General features: G+C 37.9%; 1 protein-coding gene across 1 annotated transcript; it reads right to left on the bottom strand.

Moving 5' to 3' along the window:
* Nucleotides 1-74: 74 nt before the first annotated feature.
* LOC133528763 (neurogenic locus notch homolog protein 1) lies at nt 75-18,518 on the bottom strand. The gene is made up of 11 exons (XM_061866222.1): nt 18,362-18,518; nt 15,279-15,345; nt 6,610-6,831; nt 6,283-6,374; nt 6,067-6,148; nt 5,652-5,743; nt 5,175-5,339; nt 4,580-4,802; nt 4,206-4,339; nt 1,577-1,724; nt 75-605 (listed from the first exon to the last, which is right to left on the bottom strand). The coding sequence occupies exons 2-11, from the start codon at nt 15,343-15,345 to the stop codon at nt 379-381; spliced, it is 1,452 nt and encodes a 483-aa protein (XP_061722206.1). The 5' UTR covers nt 18,362-18,518; the 3' UTR covers nt 75-378.
* Between the last annotated feature and the right edge of the window lie 1,483 nt (nt 18,519-20,001).

Genomic DNA, 20,001 nt, shown 5'->3' with positions numbered 1-20,001 from the left:
CAGTGACTCTTCAAACACAGATGCCAATAACTGGTACTTTTCAGTGGTTCTTTTTATGAATCAAAACAACGCTCTAAGTTAGGTTCATTATTTTTTATTCAAAATAAAAAAGTCCCCATTTATTAAAACTTATTTCTTATTAATACTATGTCAACAGTAGACGTGGATTTTACACTGTCAGAAATATATTAGTTTAATTACATATCTTCAAAACTAACATCTATCCAGATAACCTGTGCTCTCATAATTATATTCACAATAAAAACACCTAGGTAGCTTTATTACATCGATTGTGTATATTTTATAAAACAATGGCTTATTTTATGAAACATTACGATTGGCAGCAATTTAGACTTAATCTATCGTTTCCACATCCGTTTATGTCGAAGCTTTAGCTTCAGTGGTTGCTTTAACTGCCTCAACCTTCGCTTCACTCTCTTTCACTTCGGTTGCTTGAGTTGCTTCAGCTTCAGCTTCCACGTTAGCTTCGGAGACGGCAGCAGGTTCGGGGTCGCCATTACCATTTCGCTTGTACCGGTAGTAGCGTGTGGAGGCAGCCTCGGACCGACTTTCGTAGCAGTTAACCAGGGCATCGCCGTTGCGACCTGAACATACAATAAATCCAATGGTAAACATTTTATTTGTGAGTGAATTATACGAAAAGGGCCTATAGCGCCCTACGGGTGCAGTACAATGACGCATTTAGGATGCTAATGGGACTGCCGAGATGGTGTAGCGCGTCTGGTATGTTTGCCGAAGCCCGCACTGACAGTTTCCAAGCATTCATTAGGAAAAAAATGCGTCTTTGTTGGGCCGCGTGAGGCAGAGCTCGCACAGCATCCTAAATGCGTTAGCGGAGCGATTTGACTGCCCTATATTTATATATTGGGTAAGCCAAATTAAAGGTGTGGCACGATTTGATTTGTAAATATTTTGTTCTAACTTATGTTTGTTTTGTTCTAACTTGTCAATGTACTATAATAATTATATTTCAATTTTTACTTATCAATTGCTAGCTAAGTATTAAGTTATTTAAATTATGTAATTTTATTTTATTTAATGTTTAATCATTTAATTTAATGTCTAAAATGTATTTTAATTGTGTATTGTGTCTATGATCCTTGTTGGTCGAAATAAAGAAATTAATAATAATTATATTACTTTGTTACTGTAAGTACTATAATTAGAGTAACATTAAATGATCCTGCTGTTTGTTCGAGTTGCGATAAGGTTTACTAGTATTTTTAGTATTGTAAACGGTGACCATGGTCGACTCATTGATAGGCCTTGGTCTTTTACTGCGTACGAGAAGGAATTCGCTTATATATTTATTATTCTCAAATGTTATTTGGGCCTTTGTATAATTTGAACCGTTTTCAACGTTAAGTTACTTATCCAGTTTATAATATGGATTTTGGACGCATGCTGTTTTACCTACAAATATTAATGTTTACAATTAAGTGTAATAATAACTCTTTAGGGTTTGCTTTGGCACGGCTTAAGAAATTTCAAATCCTCGATTTATGAATTTTTGTATTCCAAAATACTAATTTAGCGACAATTAATTCCGAATTACCTTGAGGGCAAGTGCAGACGGCAAGATGTCTCCTGCCCATGCACACAGCTCCGGAACCGCACTGGGTGTTGCCGAGGCAAGGGTCTACGCACTGGAAGCCAACGCACGCCAAGTGGTCAGGGCACTGGGAGTCTAATTCGCATTCACCCTGGAAAAGATAACATTTCATTATATCTGGAACAAACTTCAATTGAATTTGCTAATTGCCACCTCTTGTTTTAAACAGCATAGTATAGTCTACACATAGCAATGCACAAGTAGGTACATACTTATCTACTATTCCGTTGTACCTACTAGAGGCTAAAACGGAACTAATTTCATGTAAATCGCATGCACAAGGTTTCTTCGACAATACGAGTAAGTACCAATATAATAAAGGGTCTGATCGACATATCAATGGGATGAAACCTTGTACACTGAAATATAAATCTGTCATTTGTGGCAAGAGCTACAAATTACTACTCTAACTTATATTTAGTAAAACTCTACTAAATCACTGGCGTCCTCCGATTATTAGTTATAGTGATTGGTCCCTTACCGCTTTTAACCAGCGAATTGCCGATTTTTAGGAGGTCTATTTACATTATGCTTTCCAACACGTGGATTTAGAGAGAGAGAGATCTACCCAGTGCCGGATTAACCATTAAGCAAAATAAGCACTTGCTTAGGGCACCACGTCTAGGGGGGCACCAAAATCGTAGGAAAAAAACGCGCAGGCTGCATCGCAGTCGTAGTACTTATGTACACGAAACTTTTTGTCGACTTTGACGTATGCAAGTACCCATCTAATAACGAAGGGTCGTAATAGAGTGAGGACACGTAAGCACATCACCAACCCTCCGCGGAGGCCCTCAAAGCTAATAGCCAAAATATGTTACCGTCGGGCTTGAGCCAACCGATTTTCTCGATGTAGATTACCGATTTTGTAGCGAATTTTGCTCTCTTGCACGCCAGATGTGTCGGCCTGGCCGAGTTGCTGCAGAACCACGATCCTGCGACCTAATTGTCAAACTGTTATAAAGGGCCCCACGAAGGCACAAAACCAAAAGCAACTTATTAAGTTTTGGTTTCCACTTAAGCCAAAGGCCAAGCAGTAGGAGAACCGTGATTACATAGGTTCGATTTCAAGCCACTCTTTTGCAGTTCGGCGTTAGGTCTTATGCGACGCTAGGCCTTCTACTTTGTGCAAACTGCCTTACTTTCACTTAACATGGATCCAAATCTAAGCTGTCCTCTCTCGAAACTGGGCCTTCTGCCTTGCTCACACCTCGCCATCAGTTGTATTGTATGATAACCCACCGCGATCGGACGCTCCGGACGTTCAGCCATTCATACCTCGCCAGTGGTCAAATTCAAATGCTTTCTTCCAGCTCGACCTTTGGCCTCATCCATGCCTCATCCGTAAGCGCCGATCGAACGCTCCGCGCGTTCAGCCTTATGAAAAGCTCAGCCTTAGACTTTGCCTTTAAAAACACTGATTTAAACTTTCACGATTTAGGCCAATCAAATTAAATCCAAAAATAGCGTTTTGAGGAATTAATTCCCAGCAAGCTGGAAAATGTTTTAATACTTTCATTTCGTTCTAAATGCGTGTAATCCAAGTTGGCTCCATCCCAGGGGGTATACATTTTGGGATCCTTAGGAGATATTTTTTTCCTTTCGAAACCACTTGATTTTGAAGGACATAGGACAGTTCGTGGATTAGACCCTGGTAAGAACGCGTTTTTGGATTTTTAACATGATTTTACCAAAAATAAATCGACCTTTTTATACAATTTAGACTAGGAATACATAATTAAATTACATTTCGGATCCTCAGATATCAGTTTTAATCATAATTAGAACAAATTTTACGCCGGACGGTTTTCGATTTTCAAGCAAAAAAACTGAAAAAGAGGAAACATTTATGCACACCTCCAGGAATGGAGCAAACTCGGATTACACGCATTTTAGGACCAAATTCGAAAAAAACTGATTTTATTGGCCTAATTGTGACACATTATTATTTAAGAAAACGGGACTTAATCGCGTTTGATTAAGTTCTAAAATTACCTCCAACGTCAAGATACTGATGTCGACTTTACCCAGCCTTTTCCGAGACCATGGGGATAACGCAGTTTTTGAAACATCGGGTCAGTGTTAATTTTAAATCTTACCCTATTAAGTCCCCTAATGGCTAAGCTCCTACTGAAGCTCTGCCTTTGCTCTCACATGAATGAGCTTCGCAGGAAAGCTCTAGAGGTTGCAAAACCCTGTGCGGAGAACGGCTTATGCCTTTTATGTCTTCTCACACTTGGACATTGGTTGGCTCGCCTCCGGCCTTATGCGAAGCACGATCTTCAATTTGCTAACACTTGACCTTACATACTGTTGGAACATTACTGCTGCAGTACTGTCAATTTCCGTGATAAAATGATGTGTTGGATTGAAAATTCTATTCTCAGCAGTAATGCGGCAATAAACGTCACTCAATTTACCAAGAAAATTCAATGTACTCTTGATGAGGGGGCACCATGGTCTAGAAATGCTTAGGGCATCAAAATGTCTTAATCCGGCACTGGATCTACCTACATTAAGCTTTCCAGCACGTGTATTTAAGTTAGCTAAGTTCTAGAATCAAGAAACTTACTCGTTCACAATTGACGAGGGCATTGCCGATGTATCCGGAGGGACATGTGCAGACGGGACGCTCGGCGCCAGTTCTGTCGTGGCCGGGAGTGCACTTGGCGTTGGTACCGCAAGGGTTGGGCTCGCAGAGATCACCTGTGAACAATTTTTTGCAAGTTATTTAGCACTTGAACTTTTAAACGTTCTAAAAGCATTTACAAGTTTGTGCAATTAAATTTTATTCAAGCGTTCCCAGTAGTATCCAGTATACTTTCAAAATAATCTGGCCATTGATGCAAACTGGCAAATTCTTAAAAGTTTCAGTCAACGTTGAAGCCAGCAGCCAACTTTAGTGCAGGGTTTAATGCAAGCGTTATTCACTTTTAGTCAACTTACGGGCTTCGAAAGGTCTGCAGTAGGTGAAGGGATCTCCAGTCATGTTCCTAGGGCAGGAGCATACGGGGGTCAGGCCGCGGAGGTTGCAGTCGGCGTTCACACCACAGACGTTCGTGCAGGGGTTGATGCAAGCGTTGTACACGCAGGCGGGCTTGTAGCTGGGGCACTCGCCGTCAGACGTGCACTCAGGGGAGCAGATACGGTAGGGATCGCCGTGGTAGCCCTGGTTCAAAGAAATGTGTATTATAATATTGGGAAGCTTGAGGAAGTAAGATCAGCAAATGTTATTAGTCGGGTGAATTTTTCAAGTCTCAAAGAGCTAATTCTCTTAATCTCAACTCTATTGGGTAGCGTTGTTGAAAGTTAAGTGAAGAAGATCAAAGCTCATTGCACGGTAGTTCCCCAAGCGTTGGATAGAGTAAAGTAAAGCGGAATTAAAATCCCAGCAGCTATAAGTGTACTGAAGTAGCTAGCTAAGAAGTAGGAAAAATAGTCGGTCATACCTACTATGCACTAGCACTCATTGTGGCAACACGTGACTATGGTATAAAGGAGTGAAGAAACGGATTTTGCTACTATGTTTTCGTCGACTTACTCTAGGGCACTTGCAAACAGCGCGATGTGCCGCCACAGTCTCGCAATCAGCGCTGACGCCGCAGTCGCTGCAGGGGCTGACGCACTTGAAGTCTCGGCACGTCTGCTGCGAGCCACACTCGTGATCTGATTCGCACTCGTGTCGGCAGCCGGATAGAGGGCTACCCTGGAGATGGACAAGAATTGGTTTATTTTCATTCTAAATTCTTAATTGAATGGAACTTGCTTTGCTGTTTTCGTGATAGTTTGCGAAAGTCTGAGTTTTACGATCGCTTGGCGAAAAATGTTCTACAATTTGCGTACCTACAGCAGCACTTACTGCAGGAGGCATAGCTCGGGCCTGACTAAATTAAAACATTAATTTAGTCCAAGATCAAAATCAGCTGATTGTGACATTCTCCACTCGATGGAATTATTCCAAAATTCCTCAATAAATCCATAGTGAAATTGCGCTTTATAAACACAAACATTAATTTACCCTGTATCCAGGCAGGCAGGTACAGATGGCTTGGTTGTTGGCGACGTGGCATTTTGTGTTGGGTCCGCACGGCGATGGGTGGCAAGCTTCTTCTGCAATGTTCAACAGCAAATGACCATCAACCATATCGTATCAATACTGCACGGTGAAGAGAGGCTACTTGATTTGGACGCAGAAGAAGAGATCTACTAAAGGCTACTAGAGTGGGTAAGTTAACTCTTAAATAAGTACAGACTTTGCAGTGACAAAGATACTAGTGCCACCACTATAAACTTCATATTTTCATAGTTCATAGAACACCAATATTTTCATCATCACGAGCAACTCGGTTGGCTCGGACTCTTTCTAAGATCATCTATAATGTTCCAATGTTATAGGAAACACCTAGGCTGTAATGACTTGTCATTATAATTACCTGGATCGGCAACTCTGCAGGAAGAGAAGGGGTTGCCGGTGTAACCAGCAGGGCACGTACACACCGGAATATGGTTGCGGACCTGACGTAAATAACTATGATTAGACTCGTACGAAACTTTATCTAATATCAAGTTATGCAGTGACGCATATTTTGGTAATGACAGGAGATTTTAAGGAGTGGAAAGAATCGTTTTGTATTCCTATTCACACTTACATCACAGTTGGCGTTGATGCCACAAGTGCCCTCGCACGGATTGACGCAGTGCTGGTTTACGCAAGTCTGATGGCTTCGGCACTCGCTGTTATCTAGAATAAAAGAAAGTTAAGATCAATATCATAAAGCGGCACTCGAAGAAATTGTACTGAATCTCCTTAAGCAGTGGAATACGATGCCCTGGGTGAAGTAGGTAATAAGACATATGCTTCTATTCCACACGTGAAATGTATGTATGTGTGTGTGTGTTCACATGTGCCGTTAGATACTGAACATACATTTGTAGAAAACTATAAACCCAGCACGTAGTCTAAAATCATAACTCACCAACGCACTCAATCCTTATGCACTGCGACAGCGGGTCTCCAGAATGTCCTGGCAAGCACGCGCACACAGGCCTCACACTGCCCTGAGTGCAGTGTGCTCCAACGCCACACGTGTGAGCCCCGCAAGCCACCTGGTTGTCTGAGATGGAACGTCCATGTTCGTATAGAGAGCCCAAGTTTCGGCCATAGTAGCCGCGAGGGTAGTAATTGTAGTAGCGTTGAGCTGTGGACAAATGGTGAAAGATTATACTGGGTGACGGGTGATACAGAAAAGTACATTTTTCGGTTTGACAATAAGTTGAACATAGATCACATCACAGATGAGGTGACAATAACAGGGCCACCTAATGCCATTATGGTATCGGTATCCACACAATCCGAAAATTATATTGAATTAAAATTTTAAACTGAAGACCGTAGATTATTATCTAAAATTATTTTTAAGTTTGGCTCAACGAAAACTGTTGCTTAATAGGAGCATATTCTGGTTAATAGGGATGTAATTCTGGCTAGTAAGTTAAGGGCTATTTTGTATGCCCTGTTTCCCACAACTTACTGATCTCGTGGACCTATGCCTCCTCTTTGAGCAGTTAAGTCAGTCAATTAATCTGTTTTAAGCAAGAAGTAAAGTACTGAGGTACCCTCGTAGTTTAACGATGCCTGTCAAAGTCAGGGAATATCCATCTTTATTAGGCATCAAATAGATGACACCGTAATAAACAAACAAACAATGGTATTTGTAACGTGGGCGTTTCTACATTTACATGTCCAACATCCTAAAACCGTATCTGGCGGTGATCAACGACCTAATGATCCGTAAAAAACTAAAATAGAGCAGTTTCATTTTGCATTGATTATTTATTAGAGCAAGAAAAACAAAGCGGACCTTGGGACAACCATTTAATTATGTTAAATATGTAAACATCAGCCTACACCAGACCCTTTGTCCTTGTAGGCATCTTTAACTAGCCGTATTGCAATACATGAACATTAGGTAAAGCAATAGATTTATAGTAGATAATCCGAATTTGATCCTGCAATAAAAGTTAGCAAACCGTGAAATTGAGTAGGTAGGCATAATGCATGTTGATAGATGGTACGCAAATAATAGATTAACTTAAAATGACCGGGATAACAAGTACAATAATATCAGTCAGCCAGGAAATATTTGTAAATCTACAAAAGTTTCAACAATTTAGTGTTGGAAAGCCCGGGTGATATTAATATGAATCTAAGGTATTTTTACCTAGTACCTAACGCCGACTAACGCGATAAGATTGCGATAAAACAACCATCCTGTATCGACATTTGGGTGGATGCATATTGTGCCTACCATAGTACCGTATTAGTATAGGTATGGCCTGTATGTATGTGGTATTATAGTAGGTACTTTATTTTATTTTTCAAATTCTTTTGACAACTTCCTAAACAATACATTTACTCTTAATAAAATAAGTCCTTTTAACCTTCACCACGACAGAAAAGTTACTGATAAATTAACCACACTCATCATCATTAGTACCACACTCTATCGTCCTGTACCCGGTACCGGGTGCCGTAAACAGATTGTTACAAATGTTACATGACTAATATGACTTAATAGCTCATGTGGGAGGATTCCGCGTGGTCAACAATTAAACCGACCTTCACTTAAGTGCCTATATTTATTACAATATTAGTATCAATTCTAGTTTATTTGGACGCTTCGAATATGAAAAATAACGATCCACCTTTAATGCATTCGATGACTCAATAATAAATAACTTGAATGTCCTAATTTTGGAGTGTATCAAATCAACAGTTTTTTCTGGAATAATTAACGAAGCATTGTCTAAAATGGGTAACCAGTTTTATAGCTACATACAACATCAAAAAAACTACCTACGTACATCAAAGACACGCATAGAGTTGTCTCAGGTAATCTCAAGCATGAATTAATAGATTAAAATGTTTATCTACATAGATCCCAGCAAACATTTTTGGTGAAAATAACGATAAAATCACCTATTATAGGTCGCAAATCTGACAGTGACCAAAATGAGTTACCTCGAATCGACGTGGAATCCACCTGGAATTCACCAAAGTGGGGAAAAAAAGCACGTGCCGGCTACGTCGATTCCACGTAATTTTAGTAATTGTGACCTAATGGTTACTACATAGGTAATGTTTGCGACGTGGATTGGACGTCGCCACGACGTGTAATGTGGTTGCAATGTACAAAATTAGTAAGACTTACTATTTTTCAACATGATTTCAACGTGTTTTTTACCATTTAATTACCAAGAAAGGTTATTTTTTTATGAGATAGCATGAAGAAAAAGAGACAAATATATTACGAGAGTATTTTCTTTCCGCTCACAATCAAAATGTCTAACGAAAAATCAATCTTAAGTTTTGCAACGAGAATGGCGGCCATTACTTGTCGTAAAATAATTATCTAGGTGGATTACGCAGGAATTATACGATGAAATCTTGTGCGCTGAAAATTTTCTCGTGCAGTATGTTAGGTTTTTATTCAAAACTACTGATGGGCTTTCGAAATACTTAAGTATTAATTTTTTTAAGCTCATAAGTTAGTATGTATTGCTTGTAATTGGGGATCGTAAATTTGTGTTCGGAGTTTGTAAATATATTAAAATGACTTTATATTTTTTTTTCGTATAAATGAAATTAAAAGTGCTGTTAGATTTTATTGTTCTAGGTATTACAACATACCTAAATTTTGCAATTTGCAATAACAAGACCTAATTATAACAAAACAAAATGTCGGCTCGACTAAAAAGTTATGTTTACCTAAAAATACGACGTACTGGTATTTAAGGAGCTTTTACGTAATATATACTCATTTCTTCGACCTAATGGTGCAGAGTTACCGTTTAAGGTCGAAGCGACCGCCATCACAACGTCGCTTTGACCGCGTACCGCGAGGCGAGCGTATATATAATATTACTTCGTAAAGACTGGCCTTACGAGCACTACGAATGGGGCCAATACATAGGTGTCAAAATCGCATTTAGTTACACCCCTGCACTCAATCGTCTGGCGAATTGCGCAGTGGAAACGCGTCACGTATAGCCATTCCCAATTTAAAAAATGCCTAATTGTCTTGTGAAATTCTGTAAAAACTATAACAGAAAAATCAAATACACATATGAGATTTCATATCATCGGTAAATCATATCAAATTTTGTTTCATATTGACCTTGCACGGCGCGAGACGCGATGCGGCGGTACACAGACACATATTAAAGTAGACTGCACTCTCGCCTCCAAAAAACGAGCCTAGCGAGATAGTTCGAGGGAGACTTCTGCTATTACCATATTTATTAAAATAAATGTCATTTTTATTGGTTAGGTAGGTTAGGCTAGTTTATTGACTCACGAATAGTCCTTCTAAAAGTTGACATTCAGTGAAAATCAAGCTTCTTTGGTTATTAAGTATTTTGTATGTAATTAAAACATACTGTATTTATCAATCACATTTTAATATGTTTTAATTTCCACTTATCCGTACTCAATATTCTTAAGTGAAGTTAATAAATAAATAATTTATTTCAGACCAAGTTGATCCATAGCTTGTTAGTTACAGAGTATCGTAATAACTATCTATGTTAGTTGAACATTACAAAAAACAAAAATAAAATAATAGAAAAATTTTTAACTGAATATATTACACGATATAATAATATGATATCAATTGACAGGGGCAAGTAAGGCAAACTATCTTTGCTCTACTTGTCCCTGCTAATTACCTCTTCAACCCAGAAGCGAGTGAGAGGAGAGTCGAGGCGCTCCGCCAACGCCCTTAGAAGGTCGTAATAAACTAGCACGGTAAAATCTATAATAATGACATTTATATTAATAAAAATACCCGCACATGGAATACTGTTCTCATCTATGGGCAGGGGCACCCTAGTACCAGCTTCTCCCTCTGGACCGCATCCAACGAGGAGCGACACGAATTGTCGACTGCCAGTGTATTTCGGATCGGCTTGACTCCTTGGCGCTGCGTAGAGATGTGGCCTCGCTCTGCATTTTCTATCGCATGTACAACGGGGAGTGCTCCGAGGAATTGTTCGGATTAATCCCTGCCGCTTCTTTTCGCCATCGCCCTACGCGACAACATTTCCATCCTCACCACTTAGATGGTTGGCAGTTCTCAACTGTGAGTTTTTCCAGGAACTTTCTGCCTCGCACTGCTAGGAGGAGGCGAGAGTGCAGTCTACTTTCGCGTATGTCTATGACCTATTGTATTACTCAGTATACAACAGATGACGCTGTGTTTTGATTAACGAGACTTTTCGGTCGGAATTGTTTGCATGGCTTTATCTTTACTTTTTTAGATCTATGGCTTACGATCAGAAGTGCCAAGGGTAAATATTACGTACAGAGGTTCCCCAATTGGAAAGTTATATGTGAAAATTAAGATTTTACGAGTCATTAGTGAGTTTAGTGATAATTATTTTAACTGATTGTATGCTTAGTTTAAAACATATCTGCGTATTTAACGCATCTACGCAATATAGTTACCAAAATATTTATTTCTAATTGACTCTAATTTGGTTTTAGGTATTTATTGTTGCAAAAATTATATATAACATAGTGGCTACCCATTACTGAAGGGGAATGGAAATAACGCTTTGCCCTTAGGCGTGGGAGGAGAACGGCGTTAAAAAAAAAAGAGACATACCGTCTACGTTGAAAATCAACTCCATACTTGATATAGTACTTAAATCCATATCTAACAAGGTTTTTTGTAAACAATAGCTTATCTTACCTTGATACAAAAACTTGCCTTGGCCCATAGGCTCTATAAAAAGATTAAAAAGACATCGTCAGTTTTTAGAAGTGCTCGTCCATCTTTTGGCAATTTAAATCTGTGTTCAGTGAGTAAAACTAACAAGTCGTTTAGAGATGACTTGGTGGGTTTATGCTGTATTGTCCATTTTCTTAGGTCTTCCGTAAGTTTTATTGATTTCATGTTAGAGCAGTCTTCATTTCTAATGAACTCATCTCCAGAGTCTTAATTTTCCGATTCTTTGTTTGCACCGATTTCACTGCCATCTGTCATCTCATCTATATTATCAGATATTTTATTTCCTAATTCATTATAATACGAATGCAAATAATCAAGATCTTTGCCTGTGTGTGTTATTGAAACGGTATCAGTATCAGTAGATTGACACAAAGTTGGATATCCATCAAAACTGGATTTAGAAGGTAATTCACACTTTTGTTCTTCTTTTAATATTTCACTTTGAATTTTCATATTAGCCTTACACTTACTATAGTAACTGCTGGAATGTCTATATTTTTTTTTTGTCTTTGGCCATTGTAAATCCAACACTACTTTTGATTTAAAAACGAAATAACTATTGGGTAAATGCGTCCTATTTCACCGAGAAATGACTTATTTGTGAGTAAAACAAACTTGACCTGAAGTCGCCTCGCAAACTTCAACTTATTAGTTATTTTTTAGGGTTAATTTGACTATTAGGTTATCTTAATGAAACCTTATGGTATTTTTAGTACCTTACAAGTGTTTATAACTTTATAGTCTCAATTTGGTATTTATGGAAGGTAATATTTACTACGAAATTGGTAGCAAAAGCTACTTAAATCATCGACCTAAAGGTCCCCAGTATAAGAAAAAATTACATCGCATATACACCTTATATGCACCTAGAAGTAAATATTAACTATTTGTCGAGTTTCGAAGTTAATTTTACCTTATATTTTGCTCATTCTCAACCTTTAAGTTTCTGACCTTATGGTGTATTGATTAAGGGAAATTTACGTTTTAATGGCTCTATATTTTTACCCGGAAGTATAAATGTACGATATGTGAATTTATGTGGTGCGTATGATGTAATTTTTACCTAAATTAGTAATATATTCTAGAGCCTGGGGAAAAGCACTTAGAATGTTTGCTGGGATGCAGGCGCTTATGCTCATGATCATGCTGAAGCGATCAACATCAAAATGAAGTGATTTGTTAAGATTTAGTTAGTGGAAACCATTTTCTCCCGAAATGGAATTTCATAGAGAAAGTACCGTTATTTCGTTAGGATTGCAAAGCTTTTCTTCCCTCTTAACTTCTTCTTCTTCCTCGCATTGTCCCGGCATTTTGCAACGGCTCATGGGAGCTTGGGGTCCGCTTAACTACTAATCCCAAGAATTGGCGTAGGCACTAGTTTTTACGAAAACGAGTGCCATCTGACCTTCCAACCCAGAGGGTAAACTAGGTCGTATTGGAAATAGTCTAGTTTCCCCACGATTTTATAATCTTATTGGTACGAGCTGGGGTTTGAACCCACGACCTCTGGATTGCAAGTCGCACGCTCTTACCTCGAGGCCACCAGCGCTTTTTCGTACGATCTTACCGCTGGGCTACCAGCGCTTTTTTGCACGCTCTTACCGCTAGACCAGCAGCGCTTTATCGCGCGCTCTTCCCGCTCTTAATTTATTTATTCAAAATTTAATCAGGTAACAAGCCCATATTACATATACCATATATTTAGACTAACATCCATATATATATTTCATAAAATTAAAAAGTAAAAACTATTTTGGAGGCGAAACGGCGTGGCTCCGTTGAATCGTCTGCTCTTGTGTCGGATTCGGCAGTTTGCCCCGGAACCTCCGAAACACAACACCCTCGGCTAAGTAGCATATTATTTAAATGTAACGTAACGCAATCTATTGTCGGCTGAGAAATATTGCACACCCATCAATGGCGGGACGTGTCTAAAGAGCCCAAACTGATGGTTGTTTAATTTTTTAATACGGATTTCCCTTGGCCACCTAATTCACCGTACCCTGCAGCATCCAATCAGGTCCATGTTAGCAAGTTATTACACTATCATCGAAATTACGGTAATTTACCAAATTTAATCTAAATCTGAAACAGAGAAATGGTCTAAATTTTGCTGACTAGATTTGATTCAAATTAATCAATAACACACAGATATATACGAAGTGGAGCTTGAAAAGCGTGTTTCAAACTTAAAATTTAAAGTATTTTGAAATCATACCTGGGTCTCCAAAAATAATCTCCAGATTTGTGCCTGCGTCTATAATAAACTCCGTTAAACCATACTAAATGTATGAAAAGTTTGACTGAGTTGAGTCTGACCGCAGACATAATTTGAGAATGGCCTACCACTAACTACTACTACTACTACTATTACTATGACTGTAAGGTCTAGTAGATACCAGTGTTGGCCGAAAGTTAATTAGAAATGAAAATATTGAAAATTGACCATTACAAATTGAACCGTAATCTGTAACCGTCCGTTACCGGTTACGATTCAATTTGTAATGGTTAATTTTCAATATTTTCAATTGTAACGTTCGGCCAACACTGGTAGGTAGATAGTATTAATGCGATGATTGCACACCGTTAACATATCTACTGGTTAGTCCTAATGCTATTTAATGTGTGTAAGGTCCATCTCAGTGATTCCGCTGTTTTGCGTGGGATGAAAAGAACCTATTATCGTCAAATGAAAATGTAAATGTTTTTGCAGACCGATCTAATCTAATTCATCGTCTGCCTACTGACAACCTGTCATGCCGTATAAGGATCTTAACAGTCTTTTGTTGTCAAGTATGTTTGTATTGTTAAGGTTAATGGGATATATGATGTAATCAGTGGCGGATTTCCAGTCTTGGCCGCCCTAGGCCCCGCCGGGCCATGTAGTAACTACTAGCCGCCCCTTTCTCAGTAGGCACCATATAGACTGCCACCTTGCTGCCGCCCCTAACGCCTTGCCGCCCTAGGCCCGGGCCTACTGGGCCTAAGGGAAAATCCCCTACTGGATGTAATTAAGCGAAAAGAATCCTATTCTCAAGGCTCAAATGCCATGTCGTCAGCATACAATTCCTAAATCGTCACCTTCCTAATTCGTCTACATTACTATTTTGACTAGACAGTCCCAGATCGTCTACATTCCTAGGTTGGCAACTCGTCATCGGCATTATTATACCATCCATTAGGCATTATCCTGTTTTCTAGAAAAAAGACAACATCGGCTCTTTCCATTTACTTTTCCATTACTTTTTTCCAACGGAAAAGTTTTGTTGGCCGGTCGTTTTAACCTCCACCTAGCTAGCACTGGAAGACCATATAGGCATGTGCACGAGTAGCACTGTAGACTAAATAGGAATGTGGACAAGATAGAAATGTTGACGGATCAGAACAGTAGACCATATGACAATAATGACAAGTTAAGAAGGTAATGAAATAGGATTGCGAACGAAGCGGTCCATTGGGTACTAAAAATTGCTACAAACATTAACCCCCTTATTCATAAACGTGTACTAAAGTTACGATGCCGCTAATAATCGTTTGTCCCTATCCATCATACCAATACGTCGGAAAGGGACAAACGATTATTAGCGGCATCGTAACTTTAGTACACGTTTATGAATAAGGGGGTAAGAATTTTAATAAAGTGCTTATGGTTAAAATAAAATGATACTTATAAATGAGAATATTTGATACGTATGATTTATGAATTTTATTGTAAACTTGTGATTAGGTACAAATTATCAAAGCAACATTCTCAAGACTTCCAGTGACCCTTGTTTGCTGTGCTACATTTTTGTATCCAACAATAACTGGGTTAGTCCTCCTTACAGTTAATAGGTAAAATCCAATCAACTTACCGTCTACTCCAACTTGAAGGCACGCAAAGAGCACCAAAGGTGCTATGACTAGCAAAGATCCGGCCATCTGAAATATATACATTTTATAATCGTTACATATTTAAAATTGAAATACATACTTGCGAAAAATGTTATCATTTTTTACACCCCACTAGGTAGTTCTTTTCCTAGAGCTTTACTGTCATCATTGATTACAATAATTACGCGAGTAACTGGCACTATTGACGATATTTTTAATAATCAAAAACTAAAACGGAGAACACCGTACATTTATATATTTTTATTAAGGGATGACACACGTCTTGTTTTAAGTTTTAATTTTATTCCGTTCCACTACGATATACACAGAAAGGCACGGCCTAACTAATACAAACAATTACCTATCAATAATCACTACACCTAGTATCTAAACAGTTCCTGCTATATAGTACGTGTCATCCACAATGACGCGCATATTTGTCAAATCTTGCCTTTAATAACATGGCAATACGTGTGAAGGCACGCGTCATCTATGGCATGATCTTGAATATGGTATGCTTAATGCAGTTTTATTATCACAGGTGAATATGAATCATTAATTTCCGTTTGTAAATAATTAATGGGTGATTGTGTTTTTCAGGAACACTAGTTACATAAAGTATTATGGCTGGCCCTTGAAATTGCTGAAAACATAAATATGAAGGCTGTACCGGCGTCAATTATTTCATTATTTTGTTTAAAATTAAATAAAAAAAAATTATAAAAAAATTGTATTTTAAGTTAAATAAATGTCCTTTCATTTCTCATGCTCTGAAAATAGGGCATTTTTATTCTAAATAGTGCGCAGAAAATGATACGTCACTGTACTTTATAATGTTGGTTTAAAATGGATTACGATTTCCATTCTGATAATTAACTCCCCATTCCATAAATAACGATATTTTTGCCTTTTGCCTAAATTGTTAATTAAAAGTACCCTCATGAAATAGTACTACTGAACTGAAGTTTATACTTAGCCGTGTTTTTTTTTAAATGCACATGTATTTTACTTTCCTCGTATTCGAAATAAAAAGTAGAGTGTTTAACTCGGGTGAAAGACACCATTTCTAATTTTCTATCGAGGTAGTTTGGCGCTCGGAAGCAATGAGATGCCTTATATCAGTTATATCCCTTGGTTAACAATCTACTATTCATTTTGAATACGAAGAAAGTAAAATACATGTGCATTTAAAAAACTTCTTGATAAGTGTAGTAATCATAACATAATAAAGAGTGTTCGTGACATAATATGTTCCACGTTTTCGATTCCATTACATTTTTTATCATCAAGCATTGGTAAGTAGCTAAATTAGTTGTCTACACAACACGACCATGTTAAAAATCACACAAATGAATGGTAACGTAACCACAATGCATATGACTTCAGTTGTAAATCAATGAATACATGAATGAGTACAGCTCCTTTTAAAGCCTATACGTTCACGAAACAAAATACATTTAATTGTAACAATACTTCCAATATAACTTAATCCTTCGAATCGTAATGATTATGAGCATTCAGAGATCGAATGTTATATTGGTTAATGTACTGAAACGTTGAGTAAGTTTTGTGAAATTTGTAACCTTGCGTAGATCACATCTGACTCACGCTTAATTTTATGACTTAAATGTTAAACGTTTAAGGTAAAGAGCGTCTTGACCCTGTGTTTGGTTTAATGGTCTGCCTTGCGAGAAACACGTCTCAGGTTTATTTTTAGACTTTTTGCGATAATCGGGAAAAACACGTTTTCGTCTTTACATCTACACGACTTTCAAAAAGGAGGATGATCAATCTTACAAGAACTTTAGTAGTCTTAAACTTGTTTTACTTACAATTTACAAACGGACCACCGATTGATCGTTTGGCAAGCGATAGAGCCAAAAGAATCACTTTTGTCTCGAAGAGACCTAGAAGCAGGGATCGGAACCGGTTTTTTGGAAAAACTTTGAAATAAACATATATTTCGGTTTATTTTATACTCCAAATATAGGACTCGGTTGTGTTTTTAGATAACGACTTCGTATTATTAGATTGCCCAATTAGAAATGAAATAATTAACAAAGAACGAAAAAATACCGTTTTCGTTCCCATACAAAAAATACCGGTTTCCGATCCCTGCCTAGAAGTCTTAGATTAATGTTAGATATATTTGTAATCAAATAGTCCCTAATTGTTAATGCTTAAGTTAAAGCTCAATTAATAGCAGTATTTGTGTCTGGCAATGTTTACATAGACTCTACCTGATTTCCATTTAATTAAACTGTATACCTATTTACTACGTTTGTAGGGGTTAGGCCGCAGCCCGGGCGGCCGGGAGACTTTAACCGTCAAGAGAATTAAAGCATTTCTCAATACTAAAATATTTTTGTGCATAGTTAATTAATTATTACCTATTTTTTTATTATAAACTGATCGGCGATTGGCCCTAGTCACACCCGATGGAAAGTGAAGACAGGCCCCAAGATGGAGCTCACCGGTTCAGTAGCAGTTCACTCTTGCTTTAAAGAAACCGAGGTCATATTTTTCAGGGTATTTTTCGGGTTTTTTTATGATATCTAAGTCTTAGTCTAAGTCTTTCTGTCTCGTCACACTATTAACGTTACGTCTTTGTTTTGCTAAATTAAGATGTTAATACTTACATTTATAAACAAAATTTGCATAAATCTAACTAGCACATCACTTGACATTTAAGCCTCAAGTCCTCATAACAAACTTGTGAACTGACAGAAATTATGAAATTACATATTGAAAACTTATTATTTATAGACATTAATATAGGGTATTATAAAGGCTTGTTTAGGATATAAAAAGGCAAATACTTAGATACTTATCGAAACAATAGTCCACTTTTCACTTTAATATAAATTGATCACTTCTGTTTCTGAGTATTAAATAACTTTAAAACCACTAATCGAAAGACTGTTTTTTAAGTTATTTATCAAAATCCGCTGCGTAGTTTTGACACTACAAACATAAATAAACTTTAAAATCCAAAATCATAACCCTTCCTTGTGACTTAGCATAAAATAGGCCTAGAATTATAAAAATATAACCCTCCACCTACCTTCAATCACTTCACAGTCACTATCACAAATAAGTCGATAATAAAATTCGATCGATATTTTCACACGCGACACCGCGCGTCCGATGGCGCGATGAAAACGAAACTCGAGGGCTCTGGCTTGCTTATAATGCTGCCTTGCGCCTACGCGTGAGCAAAGCTTGCTGATTTTCGCATATCCTGCTAGGCTGTTAGGCTTCGCCTTGGGTCTAAAACGTTTGGGAATACCGGCGTATTTTCTGTGGACAAGTAAACAATTAATACGCCATACGCCATTGCGAGCTAAAATGTCCCTTCCAACCTTTAAAGGCAAATTAAGCTTACTTTTATTAAATTACCAAATTTCCTCAGAGGATATAATACACTTACTATTCCTGTTGTTTATAAGTTTGTATTTTTTTATTTTATTTATAAGTATTCTCTCATACAAAAAGTACTATTACTTATCGCTGTACGTTTCAATGAACGAAACTTATGACTATGGCATTGTTTGTACATATTCAGTAAAATACTTGAGTTATAAATGTAACCAGTTGTCAATATCAAGTAAATACCAAATTAAAATATTAAATATTCACTTGTAATAAAAAAAATCTTAATTTTTTTCGTACTATAATTGTATACACTAGCTATCTCTGGTAATAAAACAAAAAATCCATTAACCCGCATGTCATATCAATGTGGTTCAGTGAAGGGTACGGACTGAAAATCAGCGCTGCGCAATCAATTTGTAATAATGGCTGACGCAGCGTACGCTGAGTCCGTTCCTTTTGCCGCGCATGCCTATTATTATTATTTTTAAGTGAAACATTGTATTTTGTGTGGCAATAAATGGTTTCTTATTCTTATGGTTTCTTAATACATTTTTCTAAGACTTTCATCATACAAATTTAAAGATCAAGAAGGTTTAATAATAATAATAAGAGTTCTTTATTTACAGGTAAACACCCATTTCAAATAAATTGTAAAACTACAACAAATAAAATAGTAAACAACGTAAAATTTACTAAAAAATACCTAAAATTAATAAAAGTTAGGCAGTCAGTCAGGATCGTCAGATCATTCCTGATCCTCTCGCGGTACACGGAAATCCAGTATTTATGTATAGGATTGTCCAGAGCCCCTAGTGTAAATTTATTCGATTTCGTAACGTGACGTACGATTATGGGATTTAGAAACAGCGCGCCACGCGGGACGTTTTGGGAACTCAAATCCCATACAAAATGAAACTTAACGCAAACGCGTACGTCACATCTCGCTATCGAATAAATTTACACTAGGGGTACTTACAGATACCCGGGCAGCTCACGGATAATACTGTTGTCAGACGTTCTTAGGCGGCTCCAGAAGGAAGCGACGCGGGAGCGAATGATAGCAAAAAAATCAGGGACTTCGTCCTCAGGAAACATGGTCGACGCGCTACAGTTTCTTGGAATGCGGTATGCGTCATTATACTCGTACTGCACTCTAATTTTATTCATCGCGCGTCTCGTGAATCTGCTCCAGAGCTGTATAGAAGCATAAACAATATGCCCTAAACACTGTCACCTTCACTTCATCACTACAACGCGCGAATCTACGCGCCAGCATGTTGCATCACTTGCATCGCATAGCCAAAGCCCTGCGCTCTCGCTCAATGTCGT

Source organism: Cydia pomonella, chromosome 20 (genome assembly GCF_033807575.1).
Source record: "Cydia pomonella isolate Wapato2018A chromosome 20, ilCydPomo1, whole genome shotgun sequence".
Classification (NCBI taxonomy): Eukaryota; Metazoa; Arthropoda; class Insecta; order Lepidoptera; family Tortricidae; genus Cydia; species Cydia pomonella.
The sequence above is the reverse complement of the archived record's forward strand: the minus strand, read 5'-3'. Positions and strand labels throughout refer to the sequence as shown.

Coding starts and splice junctions, on each gene's coding strand:
- LOC133528763 (XM_061866222.1), bottom strand. CDS start 15,345: ATGGCCGGATCTTTGCTAGTCATAGCACCTTTGGTGCTCTTTGCGTGC. Junction 6,149..6,282: donor GCATCAACGCCAACTGTGAT/GTAAGTGTGAAT, acceptor TATTTACGTCAG/GTCCGCAACCATATTCCGGT. Junction 5,744..6,066: donor CTGCAGAGTTGCCGATCCAG/GTAATTATAATG, acceptor TGAACATTGCAG/AAGAAGCTTGCCACCCATCG.